At 40.6% G+C, this 22175-nt stretch overlaps 1 protein-coding gene across 1 annotated transcript in view; it reads left to right on the forward strand.

Annotated features, from left to right (window-relative positions):
• The window catches only part of NNT (nicotinamide nucleotide transhydrogenase), a 52009-nt gene that overhangs the window by 25960 nt on the left and 3874 nt on the right, over positions 1-22175 (forward strand). The window contains 4 exon segments of the mRNA XM_034073067.1: positions 597-757; positions 1500-1679; positions 10239-10398; positions 11819-11900. Of these exon segments, the coding sequence (XP_033928958.1) occupies positions 597-757; positions 1500-1679; positions 10239-10398; positions 11819-11900 (583 nt within the window).

Here is a 22175-nt window from a genome sequence, read left to right on the forward strand (position 1 = left end):
TGCATTAGTTTTACTCATTGTCATGTTGTTTGAGGGGAAAAAAAAGGCTAGGGTACAAATAAATTCACATAAATACCAAACCCTCTTTGCCGGTATGGAAAGCTGTAAGAATTCTGTGTGATTGAGGATACTGGTGAAATCAAAGCATTTGAAAGCAGGAGTATTTTATATTTGGGATTATCTGTGTGGTCATATTTTTCTAAGCACACAGCTTTTGAGAAGCTGAGGTAATACCTGTACTAAGAAGTTTCAGCTAAAACTTACATAATGTGCAAAGACTTGGGGCCAAAATAAAAATATGAGTTGTTTTGATTTGGTTTGGGTTTTTTTTTTTCTTCTGGTTTGTTTGGTTGGTTGGGTTTTTGTTTGTTTTTTTTTTTTTTTTGTGATTATTCTGAAGGACTCCAGTGTGATTAGGAATTAAAAAGAGTTTGAGGAAGAGTATTTGAGAATCTCAGCTTTGACTAACTTGTTTTGTTTTCTGCTCCTCCCTTTTTTTAATTTTTCATTACCTGAGGTATTCGGTTTTCTCTGAAGGCAAGAGACAGGCTCACCAGCACACATGTATCAATCTCTGAATATGCATTTGGTTGCAGGTATCCTGAATTCTGCACCATTGCTCTTGCCTGGTCGACATGTATTGAATGCAGGATTGTTGGCTGCCAGTGCTGGTGGAATGATTCCATACATGATTGATCCTAGTTACACTACGGGAATCACCTGCTTAGGTTCTGTGTCAGTTCTCTCAGCCATAATGGTAAGAAGTCAGGGTGTTTTAAGAGGTGAAACAAATTAAATATGCTTTTTGTTCTTTGACTTTGAACAATTCCTCTTAATGGTTGCATTTTACCAGCCTGAGTCACAGTCATCATAGTCCCTGTATGCTAACTTGGAGTAGTAAGTTGCAACTGCCTTTCCTAAATCTAGCAGTTTTTTTTTCCTAAATCTAGCCTGTTCCAAAGAACAGGCATATGTATATGGAATTACTTTTTGCAGCTATGACTTAATGGAGCCTTTTATATGGCAAACTTCTTTTAAAAGACTTCTTGGAAAGTTTATCCTTAAAATAATCAAAAGAGCACTAGGTCTACTGATTATCATCATTTAGTAAGATTATCCCCATGTGTAACTTGCCCCCTTCTACTCACACTGGCTGTTGCAAAATTTACCTTGAGTATCACTATTCTGTAAACTAAGTCTTGCAAAGACTCCTCAGTACAAATCTTTAATGTTATGAACAGTTTCACAGAGCTGGTAGGATATTTTTGCGAGTAAAAATACTTGGCTAAGCACAGGGTGGGGACAGTCAAGTGCCTTCATGTCCTCTCTAAAAGGCAGAATCAGTATGTCCAATTATCAGGCTTAATACTTCCTACACTGAAAACACTTGAATAGGTTAGTAACTTAATATTTATTTTTCAGTGCTAGAGGCAGGTTGTTTTCTCTGCATGTTCTCCTTAGTTACAGCTTGTACTGAAGCATTTTCTTTCCTTTTGCAGGGTGTCACTTTAACAGCAGCTATTGGAGGTGCTGACATGCCTGTAGTTATTACTGTCCTGAACAGTTATTCTGGATGGGCTTTATGTGCTGAGGGCTTCCTACTGAACAACAACTTGCTGACCATTGTTGGTGCACTCATTGGCTCTTCTGGTGCCATCCTCTCTTACATCATGTGTGTGGTAAGAAGCAGAAATGTGCTTGTTTTCCAAGTAATAAAAAACTGTATTCAGTGTGTTTGCTAGGCAGATAAGCAATTGGAAGACCAAACTGCTAGGTGTTTACAGACTAGATTGAAACTGTTGGACTAGTTGCCAATCATCTCTATTTGGTTTTGAGGAGATATGTACTTCAAAACTTCAGAAAGCCTTTGCTTTGATTTGTGCATTGAGGTTTGGGATCTGGACTCAAGTTTAAGTATAATTCCTTGTGCTCAGGTGTTTTTTTAGACATATCACTCTATCACACTCATGTTTACTTTTCATTCAAGCTAAATGAAAAATCTATCAGCAGGAGATGCTGTAAGTAGTAAGTTCCTTTAGAATAAAAAAAAAAAGAAGGTTAGTTTGATAGGAGGTACTGGAAAGTTAGATTTTTGGAGTGCAGGAGTTTGCTAGTCTCTTCAAAGCAGGTACTCTGAAGTACCACGGGGTGGCAGCAGGCTTGCATTAATGTAGTGCTGGTACTAATGTCTGTTGGAGCAAACTCGAGCTTCAATGCAATCCTGTGTGTGTAGGATCGTACTGCATTATTATTACTGGCCTCTTTTTCTATAAAATATTTGTCATAAGTATTTTGTTTTCCTGCGTGTGTCTCCTTTTTGTTTTCAAAGATGGAGAGATAATGACATAAAAAATAACACCTATTCACAGCTACCAGCCTGCTGATTATCTGTTGTGTAATTCCATTTCACTTCTGTTGTTGTCTTCTTGTATGATCAGTATCACTCTTCTCCTGTCCTAATGTTTTCCCACTGTCAGCTCTGAATATCTTTTTGTACTTCATATCTGCTGATAAATAGTGTTGTTACCATGTTAGGAATCACTCATTTTTATCTCTCTTGAGGAGCAATTTCAGAAAAGCTTAAAAATGTATTTTTATGCAGCTTTGTGGAGGTGAGTTCAAGTGAACAATCCCAGGCATGAATTTTAAAGAATTTGTTCATTCTTGAACATTTTGTATCACCTTATCAAAAGAAAATCTGATTATGTGGTTTACGGGTATATTTATTTAGGTATAAATGTATGTAGAATCATAGAATAGTTAGGGTTGGAAAGGACCTTAAGATCATCTAGTTCCAACCCCCCTGCCATGGGCAGGGACACCTCACACTAAACCATATCACCCGAGGCTTCATCCAACCTCACCTTGAACACTGCCAGGGATGGAGCATTCACAACCACCATGGGCAACCCATTCCAGTGCTTCACCACCCTAACAGTAAAGAGTTTCTTCCTTAGATCTAGTCCTAAACCTCTGCTGTTTAAGTTTCAATCCGTTACCCCTTGTCCTGTCACTACAGTCCATAATGTATAGTCCCTCCCCAGCATCCCTGTAGGCCCCCTTCAGATACTGGAAGGCTGCTAGGAGGTCTCCACGCAGCCTTCTCTTCTCCAGGATGAACAGCCCCAACTTTCTCAGCCTGTCTTCATACAGGAGGTGCTCCAGTCCCCTGATCATCCTCGTGGCCCTCCTCTGGACTTGTTCCAACAGTTCCATGTCCTTTTAACAGTCCCATGTCCTTTTTATATTGAGGACACGAGAACTGCACGCAATACTCCAAGTGAGGTCTCACAAGAGCAGAGTAGAGGGGCAGGATCACCTCCTTTGACCTGCTGGTCACGCTTTCTTTTGATGCAGCCCAGGATATGGTTGGCTTTCTGGGCTTCGAGTGCACACTGAAGCCGGCTCATGTTCATTTTCTCATCAACCAACACCCTCAAGTCCTTCTCCGCAGGGCTGCTCTGAATCTCTTCTTTGCCCAACCTGTAGCTGTGCCTGGGATTGCTCCGACCCAGGTGTAGGACCTTGCACTTGTCATGGTTAAACTTCATGAGATTGGCATCAGCCCACCACACAAGCATGTCAGGGTCCCTCTGAATGGCATTCCTTTCCTCTAGCTTATGAACCGAAGCACACAGCTTGGTGTCATTGGCAAACTTGCTGAGGGCACACTCAATCCCACTGTCCATGTCAGTGACAAGGATATTAAACAAGACTGGTCTCAACACCGATCCCTGAGGGACACCACTCATGGTCTCCAACCAGACATTGAACCATTGACCACAGCTCTTTGAGTGCGACCATCCAGCCAGTTCTTTATCCACCAAGCGGTCCACCTATCAAATTGATGTCTCACCAATTTAGAGACAAGGATGTCATGCGGGACAGTGTCGAACGCTTTGCACAAGACCAGGTAGATGACATCAACTGCTCCTCCCCTGTCCATCAGTTCCATAGCCCCATCATAGAAGGCCACCAAATTGGTCAGGTAGGATTTCCCCCTAGTGAAGCCATGCTGGCTGTCACCAAGCACCTTGTTGTTTTTCATGTGCCCTAGCATGCCTTCCAGAAGAATCTGCTCCCAGATTCTGCCAGGCACAGAGGTGAGACTTACTGGTCTGTAATTCCCCAGGGCATCCATTTTCCCCTTCTTGAAAATGGGGGTTATATTTCCCTTTTTCCAGTAGTCAGTCGGCACCTGACTGCCATGATTTTTCAAATATGATTGCCAGTGGCTTTGCAACTTCATTTGCCAGCTCCTTCAGGACCCACAGATGGATTTCATCAGGTCCCATGGACTTGTGTACATTCAGGTTCTTAAGATGGTCTTGAACCAGATCCTCATGTACAGTGGGCCCAAGGTCTAGGTTTTCACCGTCCCTGCATCTGCCTTCCAGGACTTGGGTGGTGTGGTCAAAGCCTTTGCCAGTGAAGACCGAGGCAAAGAAGTCATTAAGAACCTCAGCCTTCTCCAAGTCCTGTGTAGCCAGTTCTCCCGAAAGCTTCTGGAGGGGGCCTACATTGTCCTTAGTCTGTTTTTTTAGCCGCTACATACCTATAAAATCCCTTCCTATTATCTTTAACATCCCTTGCCAAGTTTAGCTCCAATTGGGCCTTAGCTTTCCTAACTTGGTCCCTAACTTCCCAGACAACATCCCTGTATTCATCCCAGGCCAACTGTCCTTGTTTCCACCTTTTATAAGGCTCTTTTTTCCTGTGAATTTTTCTCAGCAGCTCCTTATCCATCCACGAAGGTCTCCTGGCCTTCCTGCTGCACTTCCTTCTAGTTGGGATGCAACATTCCTGAGATTGTAGCAGGTGATTCTTGAATATTAACCAAGTGTCTTGGGCCCCCTTACCCTCTAGGGCTATATCCCATGGAACCTTGCTAAGCAGGTTCCTGAAGAAGCCAAAGTCTGCTCTCTTGAAGTCCAGGGCAGTGAGCTTACTGCACGCTCCTCTCACTGTCTTGAGGACCTCAAATTCAACCATCTCGTGATCACTGCATCCAAGACTTCCCTGGAGAGTCACATTTCCAACAAGCCCTTCCCTGTTGGTGAGCACGAGGTCAAACATGGCACCTCTCCTTGTCAGCTCCTCTGTTGCTTGCAGAAGGAAGTTGTCTTCCACACAATCGAGAAACCTCCTGGATTGCTTGTGCTGAGCCGTACCGTTGCCCCAACAGATGTCAGGGTGGTTGAAGTCCCCCATGAGAAGAAGGGCCTGCGAGTGTGACACTTTGTAGAGTTCTTCATCCACAGGTTCCTCTTGATCAGACGGTCTGTTACGTATCCCCACAGTAATGTCTCCCATCACCGATTTCCCCTTAACCCTGACCCACAAACTTTCTGTTAACTGATCACCTGTCCTCAGAGAGAGTTCCATACTCTCCAGCTTATCCCTAATATAAATAGCAACTCCCCCTCCCCTCCTACTGGGCCTGTCTTTTCTAAAAAGCCTGTAACCTTCCATTCCAACACTCCAGTCAAAGGAGCCATCCCACCATGTTTCTGTGATGCCTGTTATATCATAGCCCCATAGATGTGCCCACATCTCTAATTCCTCTTGTTTGTTCCCTATGCTACAGGCATTTGTATAGAGGCATCTGAGCCGAGCTCCAAATGAAGCCGACTCATTGGCTGGAGTGGCTAGGATATCACTACATTGCTCCAACCATTTATTATAGGTGCTGGCAACTGACTGGGTGTGTTGGGATGGAATGATGCTCCCCTCCCCCAACACATCTAGTTTAAAGCATCCTTGACAAGTCTGGCAAGCCTCCCAGCAAAACCACTCTTCCCTTTCTTTATCAGAGCAGCTCCACCAGACCCCAGTAGGCCTGGCCTACACATTTGGGCCCCATGTCCAAGACACCCAAACCCTTGACTATGACACCACCCTTTTAACCATTTATTAACCTGTCCAATCCTCCTTGCCTTTGGAAGGTCCTCCCCTGTGTCTTGGAGAATTGTTGAGAAGACTATCTGAGCTCCAGAACCTCGAACCACCTCTCCCAGAGCTCTGTAGTCCTTCTTTATACTCCTCAGGCTATTACTATCTATATCCCTAGCACCCACATGTATCACTAGAAGTGGGCAATAGTCCGTGGGACTTACTAGAGCAGGCAGCCTCTCCGCAACATCCCTGATCCGTGCCCCAGGTAGGCAACGCACCTCCCTTGCGACCGGGTCAGGCCGACAGATGAGCGCTTCTGTCCCTTTCAAGGCAGAGTCCCCTACTACTACAACCCGCTGCTTTTTCCTGGCGGCACCAGTAGAGATCTTCTATACCAGTGCACCAGCCACCTGTTTCTGATGCAAGTGCATTTCCTCATCAGCCCCCTGCAGGACAGCAAAGCGGTTCTGGGTGGGTACAGCAGATTTAGGAGGAAGCCCCTTGCTTTTAATTGCTCTCTTCCTCCTTTTGTTGTTTTTTTTTTGTTACTAATTCTCAGCTTCCCGGGTTAACAGCCTCCTTCTTTCCTCCATGAGTTAGAGGGGAAGCCTGAGGCCCCTGCACTGTTTGGGCCTGGAGCAAACAGTCCTGCTTCCTCTCAGCTTCCCTGACATCTTGCAGCCTATTGACAGCATCCCGTAGCGCAGCCACCTGCTGGAAGAGGACCTCCATCAGGGAGAAGTGAGTGCAGCCCTGCCCATTCTGCACCTTCCCCTCACAAGACCAGGGCAGTCACTCTCTACACTCTGAGTTCTGCACTGCAGCCTCCCCTCTTACCAGCTCTGTCTGGGTGCCTATGCTGGCCGCCATCGGGGCAGCCAAGGCAGAGCTTCCAGACCGAGCCCTGGTCATACAGTGAGTGCTCACCATCCCGCTCGCCTGTCCGCGCAAACTGCCTTGGCCCACTCCTGGTCGCCCTGCTCCCTGGGTAGGTTTTTAACCACTCACAGTTGGTGCCACTCCTCCTGTCTCCGCCCCCGGTGAGTCAGCTCCTCGCGGTAGCTGAGCTGTTGGCTCTGGGGCAAGTCCTGTTGAGGACCTGAGGCTCCCTCCTCAGTGGCTCTTGTCGCTCTGAGGTGAGGCTCCTGGACGCTGATCTCCCCCGGCTCCAGTGTTACAGGTGTCCTCTCTCAAGCTCCTCCCTTCAGCAGTTTAGTCCATATCAGCTGAATGATGAAGCTTATGGGGCAACACAGGAGTGAAAAGTGTGTTCTTTAAAGATCAAATTCTTGTAAGTCCTGGTGAAAATATAATCTGCTGGGGTACATATTTACATGGGCATAATACCTCTATAACTTAATTTTTATTTTTTCTTTACTGTTCCCTCCTGGTTTTTTATATATTTTATTGCTACCTCCTCTCAGCACTCACAAGAGAGTTTTAAGATACTGCATTTGTTGTTTGGAGGAATCTAGGTAAATAAGAAGCCTGGGGAAGTAATTAGCAAAGCAGTTGTGCTGTGACAAAGTGGCTTTCCTCTATGAATTTCTTAAATTTCAGTGAGTTTAGTGTTTGAGATAGGATTCTAGAAATTTTGTGCTGCTTTATATAAAGTTTAGACAAAGTTCAGCCAGTAAAATACAAATATTTTGTATAATTTCTGCATAATAAGCAGAATAACTTGTTTCTAGCCCAGCATTTTTCTTCTTTACTTGCTTTAATGGAAATTGTTACTTTGGAAATTGTTAGTTTTAAAAGTATTGTTGTAATTAGGGGATTCAGTATCATTGTCTTCAAGCTGCATTTCGGGAGAAAAACCTGCTCAAGAGTTTCAATAAACTCTGAGTTGCTGTAACCTATGCTAATGAAGCAAGAGTTATCCTCTCATTTCTTTTTAACTTCTTCTCTCTTCTAGTATGACTCCCATCTAAAGCAGAGTGTTTATTGAAGCATATCTAATACAGATGAGAAGGTGTTTTTTGAAACGTCTTACTGGCTGAAACCTTCTTTTTACATTTCCAATTACTTCTTGTGATAAAACTGTAGTTTAATCATCCAAAACCTACCCAGAAAATCTCTTAAAGCTTGAGCTGATAAAATTGGCCAACAGGTGTTCAGATAACCACTTAGTGTTTCACTTGTATGTACTTGATTTTATACCTGTCCATCTTCTGTACCTATTAATTGGGTGAGTTAAGGACAAAGAATTTAACTTCAAAACAAAAAAAACAAAGGCCTGTAGCATTCAGTCATCCTGTGAATTGTGACTTCTCGTAAAACAGTAACACAGCATGTCTTCATCAGAACACTTGATTGTATTAGCATGTTCTTCTCTCCCTTTTTTTTTTTTTTCCTCAGGTGAATACTTGATGATCACAAGTGTGGTACTAGAATTGGTATGCTTAGGGATCGGGAAAAACGCTTCAGATTGAAGAGGAACCATTAATTGGGGTGATGAAACAGAGCAAGAGAAGGAACATATTGCATTAGTCTTATAAATAGTATGATGGTGCATCACCCAAACTACCTGTGTGGTTTCTGTGGGCACAGTGGGAAGGCCTTGGAGTTCTCAGGGATCAAGTGTTTGCTTTTGCCTGGGCTGTAAGCTCCTGGCCAATATCACCTGTGTGTGCATAGCAGAGAGGTCTTTTGCTAGTGGTTAGATTATCTGTGAGTGGTGAAGCCTGGACTTTGTTGTGTTTGTGGCCTGTGGTGGTATAGAAGATGAAAGAGGCTGTAGAAGAGTTTCCCTGTGCTGAGGAGGTCTTAGCTGCATTGTTTAGTTGTTGCTTGTTGAGGTCTTGGCTTATTTTGAAGTCTTCTGCACCACTCCCTTTTTTTCCTCTTTTTTTTTTTTTGCCACACTTCCTGATTCCTCAGCTCTTTGGTGTGGAGCCAGGCAAGGGTGCTTCAGTCTCATGCTTGCTGTTTGTGGATTCTCAGATTTCTAATATTTGAACTATTTTTCCTTTGGTCTGGTCTTACTGTCGGTTTTTAGTTTAGATACATGTCGAAAGTGCTCTGCTTTTCATGTAAAGTTAATGTGCACAACATCTGAAAAGGGTATTCTTATGTTTAGATAGTCTTACCTGACTCAACTGCTGTAATAGACTAAGTAGTCTGTTCTTCTCTTTGATAGTTTGATATTGTGATACTTGTCAAAGGCAGTGTGTTATTAGAGGACATAAACTACTGTCTGCTGCAGAGTAGAAAGATGCTGGTTTCACCAAATTTGTGAGTCTGCCTTGCAGTACCTGAAACTGATGATGAATCAGGACATCTTCTAACACCTTTGTTGTACTTATTTGCTGGATGGTGAATTTCACAGGATGGTGTGTCTTCTCAGGCTACAGCAAAAAATCTGTGGAATTGCATGATTTGAAATGTCGGTGGGAAACACATTTGGAAACATAGTTTTGTGTGGGTGTTTCCTTTTGCTTGTGTGTGTGCCTCTCCAGATCAATTCTTAAATTTTGCTGTGGTTTCTGAGCTAACACAGCAGATGTACGACACACATGTTTAATTAAAGAAGCAATTTATCCTGTTCCTTTCCTGCTTCCAAAGTTTTGTTTACTGCAATTACAAGTTTTGCCTGCTTCCAGATATCGACAGATACTACTTTGGGACCATACTCACAAGGAGACATGCCACTGAAAGCATTTAGCCAGTGGCTTTTCCTGGCTAATTTTCAGGAGCCAAATTTTCAGTATGTGTTCTCCTTTTAAAGCTCCTGTTTTAAGATTTCTTGTCCCACTTTGGTGCTCAGCCAGTAAGTTAATGGTCCTTTTCAGTTTATTATTTGAGTTAGCATTTGGTTAATTTTGTGTGGCTACATGGCTTTGTTGTTTTTTTCCTGCCTTGATGGTGTAGGAGCTTTGCTTCTGTACTACCTGTAAGAGATACACAGTTTCTATGCTGTCCTGTAGCAGTGCTGTATCCATTCTGGGCTTATGTGTTGAATTGCTCAAGAACTTAAGAAAATACCTTGCAAAAATAGTGTGTGTGTACGTATGTAGAAATAAACCTGTCATCAAACATGCATTCTTTTGTATTTCTCTGTTTTGAAACAAAAAGAGACGAATATTTGCTATTTGCGTTGTTTTATTCTTGTCTTAGGGAAATACTGATACTCTTCCATTACATGTAATATGTTAGAAGCTGATGTTGGACTACTGTTGTGTTAATCTGTGTCTCAGTTTTAAGGAGGCTGTTTTAAGAAATTTTGAGTTGTAAGCAGGCAAAATCAGCAGAGAAAGACTATTGTCAGAGAGGCTTTAATAGTTTCAGAAGTTCTTTATTTTTGGTTTTCATCTTTACCTGATGAAAGCTCTCTTGTCTTTCAGGCTATGAACCGTTCCCTTGCAAATGTGATTCTAGGGGGCTATGGCACCACGTCAACAGCTGGTGGGAAGCCCATGGAAATTACTGGAACCCACACAGAAATCAGTGTGGACAATGCAGTTGAAATTATAAAGGAAGCCAATAATATTATTATTACTCCAGGTAAGACATTCTTGAGTCATACAGCAAGAGGTTCAGAAGATGCATTGTTTAAAAAACACTCCAAAACCTAAAAAAAAACAAAACAAAAGAAAACAAACCCCAACCAACGAACAAAAACAAACAACCCCTCTGAAAAAAAACCAAACGGTAGCCCACCTTGCAGTTGAAGCATACCAGTAACAGGGCAAATGCTGACTGGATCTGTGGTATACATTTTTGTTCCCAGATTGTCATTCCTTTGTATAGACACGTGTAGGACACTTTATTTTTCCGTGTGTGTGTCTCTTTAGAATCCGTGCTATATATTTAGGCTTTACTTTTTTCAGGACAAATACTGTCTTTTTAAAATTATACAGTTGGTTTACAGAGTTTACAGTTGGTTTTTTTCTACAGCTGTTGTGGTGTGAGTTTCCAAGCACAACCACAGTACCAGTGATACCAATAACAGAATATCTGTCTGTTCAAAGTTACTGAAAGAGGGGATTTTGTTTATACTTCTCATCTACTTGCCAAGTGTTCATTGTACTGTTAAAAAAAAGACAGAAAAAAGTCTAAAACTTTGTTAGCATGTAATAAATACTGGAATTAAAGTGGAAAGAAACCTGAAAACCAAAACCCTGAGTTGTCTGAAACTATTATGTTGGCTGTAGGCTCATATGGTTCAATAGTATGTTCCCTTTTAATAAAAGGTCAGGTAGGGAATAGCTCAAGACTTGTTTTCCTTCAACTGAATGGCACAAGTATTGTGTTAAATTTATTTTAGCATTTGAATGCAAAGAATGATAACAAACATAGTCATCTTTCATTTTGCTTCAGCTTAAATAAAAACATCAGTGGGTAGGTTTCTGATTTGGGAAGTCATCTTTGTTTCCAAGAAAGCTTGCAGACATTTTCAAGGAGTTTGTGTCTTGCTCCTGTGATCAGATTTTGAGGACACTGTTAATAATTTATGTTCTCCATTTTCTTCCTGGGCACTTTTGCTCTGATGATTTGATTCAGACAGAAAGACTGAAAAGTTTGTTTGCTGCTAAAGCAAATCTAGTTGTATGTTGAGTTTAATAGTGGTGAAGTAACCCAATAGTAGCCTCTTTATCAATTTTTCAGTGTACCTGTCTGAAACATCATTTTCTGATAGAAAGAGGAGCACATGCTTTTGTGTAGTTGAAATAAGTTACTTTTATAGTTTGACTGGTCAAAGCACTACACTGTTAGTGGCCAGGAGACCAAAAGATGAGTGGTCAGTGGGAGTACAGTGGTCAGGCTGGGAATATATGAGTATCTTGTGTGTGTGTACATATACATTTTTTGTTTATTTTTAATTATGGGAGCTTCTGTTTGTGTGGAAGGTACACTTATTGTTTTGAACTATTCTGTCTGCACTGAAACAGAAAAATAGCTTACAATTTGAAAATTCTTGCAGGTTATGGTTTGTGTGCAGCAAAAGCTCAGTATCCCATATCTGATCTGGTGAAAATGTTGAGGGAACAAGGAAAAAATGTAAGGTAGGTACTTTCCTTGAGTATTACAGTTGTGGGTTTTTTTGTTGTTGTTGTTATTATTTTGGTTTTGTTTTTTATTCATTCCAGAAAAATCCCCTGCAAGTCTTTTTGATTTAATTTCTTTTCCAGTCGTTATAATGCTGATTGCTCTCTCAGAATACTAGCTAAAAGAATGCTCTAGTTTTACTGAGCTATAGCTGAATATCTAGAAATATCTAGAAATTTAATACTGAATATAAAAGATTCCTTACTCCCTTATACTCTTCTTAAATTTGGTTTCTAGAAGAAGCCAGCATCTGGAGAATTATGGATTTTTTCCCAGTTTTATTTGGTGTCATGCTGAAGTTCAGTTAAAAAGAATAGCTTTAAAATGTAATACTTCTTTATTGAGGCAACAAAATTTTACTTTTCTAAAAGGTAAGTAAGTTCCTTTGGATACATATGCTCTGCCTCTGGATATAGTAGTATTTTGCTACACAACAACCAGTGGAGTTATTTGTAAAATAAAACTTTAATATAATTCTGCATTGTGTTCAGAAGTTAGTGTTTTCTACAGGTGTGGAGGTTGGAGAGCTCTGTGAAAGCAACCACTTTGTGGGAATACATAACCATGAGGAGTAATCACAACAACTGAAATCAGGGCAGGGAGAATAACTTTTATGTTTGTAGTCAATAGGGAGACAGCACAGGCCTAACATAAGTGCTTTAAAAGCCCTTGTAGAGAAACCTCCATTGAGGAGGATTGTTTATTATCCTGAAAATAGCTTTATTTTTTTTGAAGTCCTAATTTCTTAAGGAAATTAATCTCTCTGCTTGGGGAATAGTTAAAGAGGTGCAATAGGAATAGTTAAGGATAGTAGGCAGGAAAGGAGAGCTTTCTACAGGATGGAAGAAGTTCTTGCTGGGGTCAGTCCGGTATGAAGTGGAAGAGTAGATGAGGTAGCAGTCTCTGCACAAAAAATGGGGGACTTATTTCCTAGGGTAACTGACTTGAATTAATAGAAGTAATGCTTACTACTACACAGCAATATTTGTGTATTAAAAAAAAAATACGGGTAGTAACATCCAATTCTGATTGTCATGTTTGAAACAAAGCTGAAAAGTATTAACCACACTATAGTGTTAGATGTCCTGCTTAGGTTAAAAATCCACAGTCTACCTTGCTGTTTTACTCTTCTTAAAACCTCTTCTGCAGTCTGGAATAGCTAAAGACATTCAGTGCATATTGATTAGAGGTGTCTTGCAGACACTGAAGAGCTTCTCTTTTTGGACTGATGTGCTGCACACAGTGCCTCTGTTTTAAAGTGTATTTCCTGTCTGTTGCATTAGTTGAAGTCATCTTAAGTCAATCCATGTAATCTTGTATTAGCAGCAGGACTTTAGCTTCCACAGGATATGCTGCCTGATTTCCCTTTGCCTCTTACAAGTATTAAGGCTGTGATACCTTCTCTCACATCATGCTTTGCGGTTTTCTAGTCTGGTTTGTTCAGAAAGGAGAGAGTGAACATTGGAAGGTCTGAGGATGTAAACTTCTGTTACCATTTTAATGTAATCTCCATTCTATTAAGCAATTTAACTTACTGGATTTTCATAAATTTTTGCTATTGCAAGCAACACTGCTATTAGAGTTCTTTAAGTATTGCATGGAAGGATAACTGGAGTGCATATGGCCAGACCCATGGTTTTATTTTGCTGGAGTGCTGATCCAAGTAAGTGTTAATTCTTAGATGCCAGTAATGAATGGCCTGAAGTCATTTTCATCTTCAGTTTTCCATAGACCTTGTAGATATTGAAAGTACTGGCAGCTAACATCATGCCTCCCTTGCTGATTGTTTGTGAACGACCATTTTCTAATTATGGTAACTTAATATTTTAAAATCAGTCAAGGCTCTGTTTTCATTTGAAACAAGATACTTGGACAGATGCTGATTAGACACTCAGTCACTGATTTTCATGTGTTTAACTCAGTTATATGGTGACTTTCCTTTGAAATCAGTACTCCAACTATTAGTACTCCAGCATTGCAGTACTCCAGCAAGTATTTGTTTTAGTTTTCTTCCACTGTTTTTCCAGGCTTATTGAAAAGTTGCATATAAGTGTTTGCATTGTTTTACAGCATGCATTGTTAATGACAGGGTTGTCATAGGGTTTACCAGCAATTACTTGTTAGCATTTGCCCATAATGTTGTAGTTTTGCATCTAAAATTGCTTTGTAGATGTATTTGTTCATGCATACATGATAAATGAGGAGGTGTGCTGGTGTATTTGCTTTCTGGAACAGTCCTGTTCACACCTATTTCTCCATGTTTAGCAGAAGCTGTGTCCAGATTGCATTGAAAATTTTGAAGACCTGTTAGCTGTGCAATGAAAGAACCTTTCTTGGCTAATGCAGTGACAGTGTTGTGTGCTTTGGCTTTCCTTTCAGCTCTCCTATTTTTTTATCAACCTTGGTGAAATAAGTAATTATTGGTTTTGCCTTTTATGTTGGCTTTGCAGGGGAGAAATGTGAATGAATCCTTGAAATAACTGGCTTATACTTGAAATGAATCATTTTCAGGAAGGGATTACTGCAGTGCTTACCTGGTATTTTAATGAAATAAATCTGTATTTACAGTTTGTGGTAGTTCAGGCCTTTCATCACTTTGGGGAGCTCCCACAGTGTTCATTGAGTGCAGCTGCTGTCCCTCTGGTTTCAGTAGGCCTGGAGTGCCTCGGGACCCTAGTATAGTCACCATCCAGATGTAGTGACACTCTCACACATCCGCTGTGGAAGGATGCCAGCAGGGACATGCAATTGCATCAACTTGTAGTGCCCATTCTGTGCCAAGAAAAATTATGTCTGTCATATGGTCTTCTTTTGCTTCGTGGCTCATGATTGATCCAGAGGAGCTGTTGTTTTCATTTACTTTACTTATAGCCATAACATTTTCAGTGAAGAGTGCAGATTATATAACATGATGCATAACCTTTGACTGGGGTTTAAATTTAGAAATACAGAGTTTGGAAACTTCAAACTTTTGCATAGCTAACATCATCACTTACTTGAGATGGTCTTGCAGCAGATCACATCTTTAATGCATTAGGAGGATCACATAGAAAGCTGGATACTGCTGACCCTTCATTATAACATTCCGTTGTTATGGATGTGTAAGACAATAAAATTTTTCATAAACTAAATCCTCAAGTCCCCAGAATCTATTTGCCTTGGAGAGGAAATGCCTGTTCTACAACTGCTGTTGTAGCTCTGTGAAGTTACAACTGAGTGAATTGTTGAAAGTTCTTGTTTTTCTGGCACATGTAGTTTGCAGGCTCCTAGTTGTGAAATTCTGATTTCTTCCATATAATTAAATTGTATTCCGTAAAATCACTAGACTAGATTGCTCCAGGCCATATCCAACCTGGCCTTGAACAATTCCAGGGATGGGGCAGCCACAACTTCTCTGGGCAACCTGTGCCAGTGTTTCATGACCTTCACAGTGTAGAATTTATTCCTAATATTTACCCTAAATCTCTCTTCTTCTAGTTTAAAGCCATGTACCCTTGTCCTGTCACTACAAGCCCTTGTAAAATGTCCCTCTCCAGATTTCTTGTAGCCCCTTTAGGTACTGGAAGGCTTCTGTAAGGTCTCCCCAGAGCCTTCTCTAGGCTGAACAAGCCCAACTCTTAGCTTGTTGGTCATCTTGTGGCCTTCTCTGGACTTATTCCAACAGTTCCATGTCTTCCTGAAGTTGGATGCAGGGTTGGAAGTGGGGTGTCATGAGAGGAGAGCAAGGGGGCAGAATCACCTCCCTTGACCTGCTGGTCATGCTCCTTTTGATACAGGCCAGGACATGGTTGGCTTTCTGGGCTGCAAGTGCATGTTGCTGTGTCACATTTTGCCTCTTGTCAACTAACAGCCAGAGTCCTTCTCCTCAGAGCTGCTCTCAGTCCATTTTCTGCCCAGCCTGTATTTGTGCTTGGGATTGCCCTAACCCAGGTACTTCTATATATAGATGTGTAATTACTGTATAGTATTATAGTACAGTTTAAAACTGTATACATTTCCATATATAATGGGTAATTGACATTTTCCCACATCAGATTAACTGTCTTAGCTATTGCCACAATGTGTCTTTCCTAAGACTTTTTCTATCCATGTGTTTTATTTCTTGCATAGTAAGAAATTCTTGTTAAGAAAAACGTATTACAGAGTGAATGGACTCTTAGAAAGTTGGGGCTGTTCAGCCTGGAGAAGAGGCGGCTGCATGGAGACCTCAGAACAGCCTTCCAGTATCTGAAGGGAGCCTATAGGGATGCTGGTGAGGGACTATTCATTAGGGACTGTAGGGGTAGGACAGGGGTAAGGGGTTGAAACTTAAACAGCAGAGGTTTAGATTGGATATAAGGAAGAAGTTCTTTACTGTGAGGGTGGTGACGTACTGAAATGGGTTGCCAGGGAGGTTGTGAAGGCTAGGTTGGATGAAGCTTTGGGTGGTACAGTTTAGTGTGAGGTGTCCCTGCCCATGGCAGGGGGGTTGGAACTAGATGATCTTAAGGTCCTTTCCAACCCTAACTATTCTATGATTCTATAATGGTGCTTTGTGTAGATGTTCTAAATCTAATTCATACATAAATATGGTGGTTTTCTGGTAACTCTCATAGCTGAGAGAAATATTGTCCAACATACTTGAAAAATCATAGCAGTCAGGTGTAGTTCCCAAAACTGGAAAAAGGGAAATATAACCCCCATTTCAAGAAGGGGAAGATGGATGACCCAGGGAACTACAGACCAATCAGTCTCACCTCTGTGCCTGCCAAAATCTTGGAGCACATTCTTCTGGAAGGCATGCTGGGGCACATGAAAAACAACAAGGTACTTGGTGACAACCAGCATGGCTTCACTAAGAGGAAATCCTGCCTGACCAATTTGATGGCCTTCTATGATGGGGCTATGGAGCTGATGGACAGGGGTAGAGCAGTTGATGTCATCTACCTGGACTTGTGCGAAGTGCTAAACACTGTCCCACACGACATCTGTGTCTCTAAATTGGGGAGACATCAATTTGATAGGTGGACCACTTGGTGAATAAAGAACTGGCTGGCTGGCTGCACACAAAGAGTTGTGGTCAATGGCTCAATGTCCAGCTGGAGACCAGTAACGAGAGGTGTCCCTCAGGGATCGGTGTTGGGACCAGTCTTGTTCAGCATCTTTGTCGGTGTCATGGACTGTAGGATTGAGTGTGCCCTCAGCAAGTTTGCCAATGACACCAAGCTGTGTGGTTCAGTTGATACACTGGAGGGAAGGACTTGGGTTTCTGTCTTTTGATCCTGGCAAATCTAGTTAGTTTTGAGCCCATGGAAAAATGGGTTTCTTACATTTTTGAAAAATACGGATTTAGTGTTGGACATTATTTTTTTATTTTTTTTATTTTGACCTTCAGTTACTTTAATCAATGTACAGTCATCATTCTATATTGCTGTACAAGAAAAACCCAGAATTTTGAAAGGTGAGCTGTTAAGATGATCTCCCAATCAGTGTTACCATACTGCATAACTCAGGTGTGCATAAGGTGGAAATTATTGTCACTGCTGAATGTCACCTTAAGAGCAACATACATTGATGCAAGCTCATAGGATGTTGAAGTATGCTTCCTAGGAAGACACTAAATATATCAGCAGGATATCATGAGCAATGTGTGTCAGTTCTCAGCTGGTTTCACATAGTCAAATTAACTAGGTGGATTGTGAATTATTAGTGCTGCTGAATTATTAGGGACAAATGAAGTCTAATCGATATGTTAGCTCAAATATATTGGTACAGCTAGAAAGCACTAGCAAACCTTGCTGTACCTGGTTTGCTTTTGCAAGGATACAGCTTCAGTTCTATGCTCCTGGGGCTTTATTGTAGGTATGCCATTGGCTCCTATGAGTCAGCTCAGCTCTGACAACCTTACTAGGTTAGTGTGTGTTGCTTTGTGGAGGTAGGCTGCTCTTTCTTCCTTGCAGTTGGGTTCTTGGGAGGGTATTAGCATTGAGATAAAGTTCATGCCATGTATTTGGAGCTTGCTGTAGTTACAGCAAATGAAAAACAATAAGGTTTATCACCAAAGTGATAAACCATAGTGCCTGGAAATAGGAGCCCGTACCAACTCTCACTCACTTAAGTATGCTTAATAATTTAAATTATTAAATCCAATTTAAAGTCTTTAAATGACCTGACCCAGCAAACCCAGAGCTTATTTGATGCTGAAATACTATTTCTAGGGATATATTGTTGCTTCAGGCATGACACCAGGCCTAAGCTAGCTATGTGCTTTGATACTAGTAATCTACATAGTCATCCATAATGTGTGATGATAGCATTATACTGTCATACTACCCTGCAGCTGTTACATGGCAGGATTCAAGCTGTGCAATATCTGAATGATGCACTTCTCAGTTAATTTAGTTTTGTATTTTGTTTTATTTTCTTCCTTCCCCTCCCATTACCTTGAATAACAGATTATTGTTTGTACTACAGGGGTGGAGAGGTGTCAAAACACAAAGTGAATGGGGTGGAGAGAAGAGATGAGGCAAAACCCTTGGGCAAATTACTCTCTGTATATACAGTACCTAAAGTGTTGAGTAAACTAAACTAGGCACCAGCCAGATGTTACTTACTTACATCACTCTGTCCAGCTTTGGCATAATGACAAGAATCCTATCTTTACATGGATGAAGTGATCTTGAAACACTTCTGCACTGGGTTAGGCAGGTGCTAGCTGTTTCAGTATTGATAACAAGAATGTTATCTAGCCAGTTGTAATAAAGATAGATGTTGACTTTATGAACTGTATAAAAAGTGATTTCCATTCTGAGATTTTTCATGCAATAGTTGTCTATTCACACTGCTATAATCAACTTCATACTATTTCAAGTAACACAAACTGCTCCTCTCACTTACCCCGAATTTAAGTGCTTTCTGTGCTGAAAGTGCTATCCTATATATGATGTGCATGTCAGGAGTTTTAGATTTTTAGTCTAAATTTAAATGAAATTGTTGCACTCTTTGTATTAAAAAAAATGTTCAAATATGAACATGTTTTTCAGAGTGCTGCAGTGTCTTTCTAAAGCTAAAAAGAATCTGAAAGTCTGAAAGAGGCTGATTAAGAAGGCTGGATATCCTTGCCTGATATTCTTGCTGTTTAGGTCTTAGTAGCAATGAGGTGTATGCTCACTTCAGTGGTTCTGACAGTAGGAGGTGGTAAGCAAGCCCCATGTCACATGGTCAGGGTCAAGAGAAAAAAATCAGTTAATTCTGTGTTTCAGTGAACTACCAGAATAATGTTTCAAGTCAGACACAGCATGATAGTGAATCTTCGATATAGGTGAAGTATATATAGATTGAAACCTTAATGTAACATCAAAAGGAGTGTGAGATTTCTGCTTGATTTAAAAACAAACCAACCAATGTAATTGAGTTCTTTCATAACAGATATTAAAACCGTATCAAAGAAACCTCACAATTTTTCTCTTTAAAATATTAATAGTTATAAAATAGGTCTCTCTTTTAAACTAATTTGAGTGTTGAACATTTGAATATGAGGTTCATATTTTGAACATCTGGGACATGTTCATGTGATAAAATGTTTCTGCCGTAATACACATAGATTTCACGAACTGCTGCTGTTTTGAGTCAGGAGTAAGGATTTTAGCTACCTCTGTTCTGTGCTTACCTGAATTCTGCTTTCTATTGGACAGGCTGACTTCACTCCAGATGTATGTAGATCTTATCTTGTGAAATAATGAAAACCTTAGGAAGCACATATTTTTAACGGTTCTTTTTGACACACTTGCACACCCAGTTTTAAGAGGTACTGGCAAGCTACTGTCATATTTCGTTAACAGGCTCTTAGAAGCAGACTTCTGGGAGTCGCTTTAATATTTATCCAGAAAGCTTTTGTATGAGTAGCTTTCTTTGTGAATACACAGTATGTGGTTTCAAGCAGAGTCTGTCAGAAGTCCCTAAGTACTGATAGTTCATGCCATAACTTTTCCTGAATGAAGATTACTTGTCCATTGCTTTTCTTCTTTCTTTGCTTCTTGTCAGGAGTGCTGCAGTCAAAGGTGAAATTAATTCTTTTGGCAGCTTAAATTTTGGCTTTCCAGCCCTTGGAATAAGATTGTATGTGTACATAGCGTTTAATAAAAACCTCACGAGTATTTTGTTTTTTTTTGTATTGCCAAAGTAGCTTTGGTCACAAAGACACTAAAATAATTTTATTAGAAACAAAAGAGAATTTTGTTGGAAAATCTCATTTTCACTGCCAGAGGAGTGATGGGTTTTCTCAAGTGTACTTCATAATAAGAGTTCTCCTACTGTACTGTGAGTGATTGAATTTAGTACACTTGAAGACTAGCTGCAGTACTGCACATGGCTTCCATTACTGAGTGGTATGAAACGTAAGCTGTTAATGTTTTGTCCTGTATATTTCCTCTCCTTTTTATGATTCTAAGTATTCTCCTTTGCAATAGGATTGCAAATATTAACTTGCTGAATACTGTCTATTCTCTTTCTTTCCTGAAAAGCATTTCTTTTAAAGCTGGCTTTTATCCTGCTGCTTGACCTCGAGCTTAAAATTCTAGTATATCTTGTGCTATGTGAATTGATCATATGTCCTTAATTTTGTTGCTGGAGTTCCAATTATGTCATCTTTGCATTGTCTTAGTGTTGTCTTGCTGATGGAGTGTTCAGTTGCCCTTTTAAGGATGTATTTGTACAGTGTTCAATTCACAATCCGTCTGTCATGGCAAGTTGATTTATCTGTCTTGCCCTTCTTTCTGAAGTCCAAAGCAGTCTTACTGCATTCCTTGGACTTATGTTCAGAAATTTCTGTTCAGAAATTCAGAATTTTACAGTTCTCTTGCATATTTTAGATCTCTTCAAAAATACGTGTAGGCTTCCTTATTATAAAACGTGTAACTTCGGCCATATACATTTATCTGAGGCATTTCTGGTGTGCTGGAATCAGCATTCCATTTGGTGATAGCTCCAGAGCTGGAAAGATGTCAAATGTGCAGAGCAGTAGACATGAATATTCTTAGTTTATTCAGGGCCAGTAGATGAGCAGAAGAGTACAATCTGCCCACAAGAAATAGAAACAGATCTGCTTCTATGCAAAATATGTTTTTGGGAGTTGCAGCTAAACTGGTTTCAACAGATCCATTCTGAGTTTTGTCAGGTTTTTACTCTTACAGAACTGCATGAATGCATTGGCTCCCTCTCTGCCACCCTCTGTGTCTACCTGAATTTTAGTAACTCACAACACATAAGCTGTGTATTTCATGTAAGTTGGTTTTGAGCTGTTCTAAAAACATCTCCCACCTTCTCACTCTTTTTTTTTTTTTAATCATGACAAGACAGTGGGACATGAACGAAATTCAGCAAAACATTATTTTGTGCTTGGAGTCCTTACTAAACTTTCCGTTTACAGTGTTAGATTGCGCTAACCATGCATATTCTAGAGCTGTGGGAGTCAACAAGGTCATTGCCAAGGGCATTTCTAGGAGTGGCTTTGCTTCAGGAAGGGTGCACATTCTTTTGGCCTTTTCATGGAGTGTTAGATTTTGTGGCTTGTTCATTTACTCTGGGTGCTTTTACTTTTTAATGATGTATGGGACCTGCAAAGCATATTCATGGGGATGATGGTTTTGCAGCAAAAAGGTTTATACACAAAAACTCAAAGGTGTCTTGTCATAAGTTTTTAAATGTGGTACTGCTTGGAAGGTGGATGCAAAAGCTGGCAGGGTGTGATGTGGCTCAGTTTGGTGATTGTAGCTAGGCAAAATGGTAGAATAGTCTTATTACCTACAAAAGTAACTGAGGAAAAGCTTTTTGGTGTAAACTACTGCTGGGTGGAAAATTTACTCTGTTCCATCTTGATAGAACGTGTTCCCAGGCATTTCTGGCCATGAGTTCCTTCTGTGTTATCGCTACAGGTGTCCAGCAGGCTCTCCAAAGCCACTTTGCGGGTGCAGCAGCTTTCTGAAACACTCTTGTATGATGGAACGTTTGAAAATGTACTCCTGGCTTCTTTAGGTGTACTGGTGAATAAGCATATTCTTTTGCATACCTTCTGTGTCAGCCATACTTTTAACTATGCAGAAAAGTAGCAGCTGCTCTCCAAATGAAGAGTCAAATCTATGAGCCATGTTCCCTTCCCCACCTGCTAACTTCCCTGCAACACTGGAAAAGTAACTATGATATTGTTAAGGTTTAATAATTTCATTAATTTACATGTGTGCTTATACTCAAGAACT

This window comes from Melopsittacus undulatus, chromosome Z (assembly GCF_012275295.1).
Source record: "Melopsittacus undulatus isolate bMelUnd1 chromosome Z, bMelUnd1.mat.Z, whole genome shotgun sequence".
Classification (NCBI taxonomy): domain Eukaryota; kingdom Metazoa; phylum Chordata; class Aves; order Psittaciformes; family Psittaculidae; genus Melopsittacus; species Melopsittacus undulatus.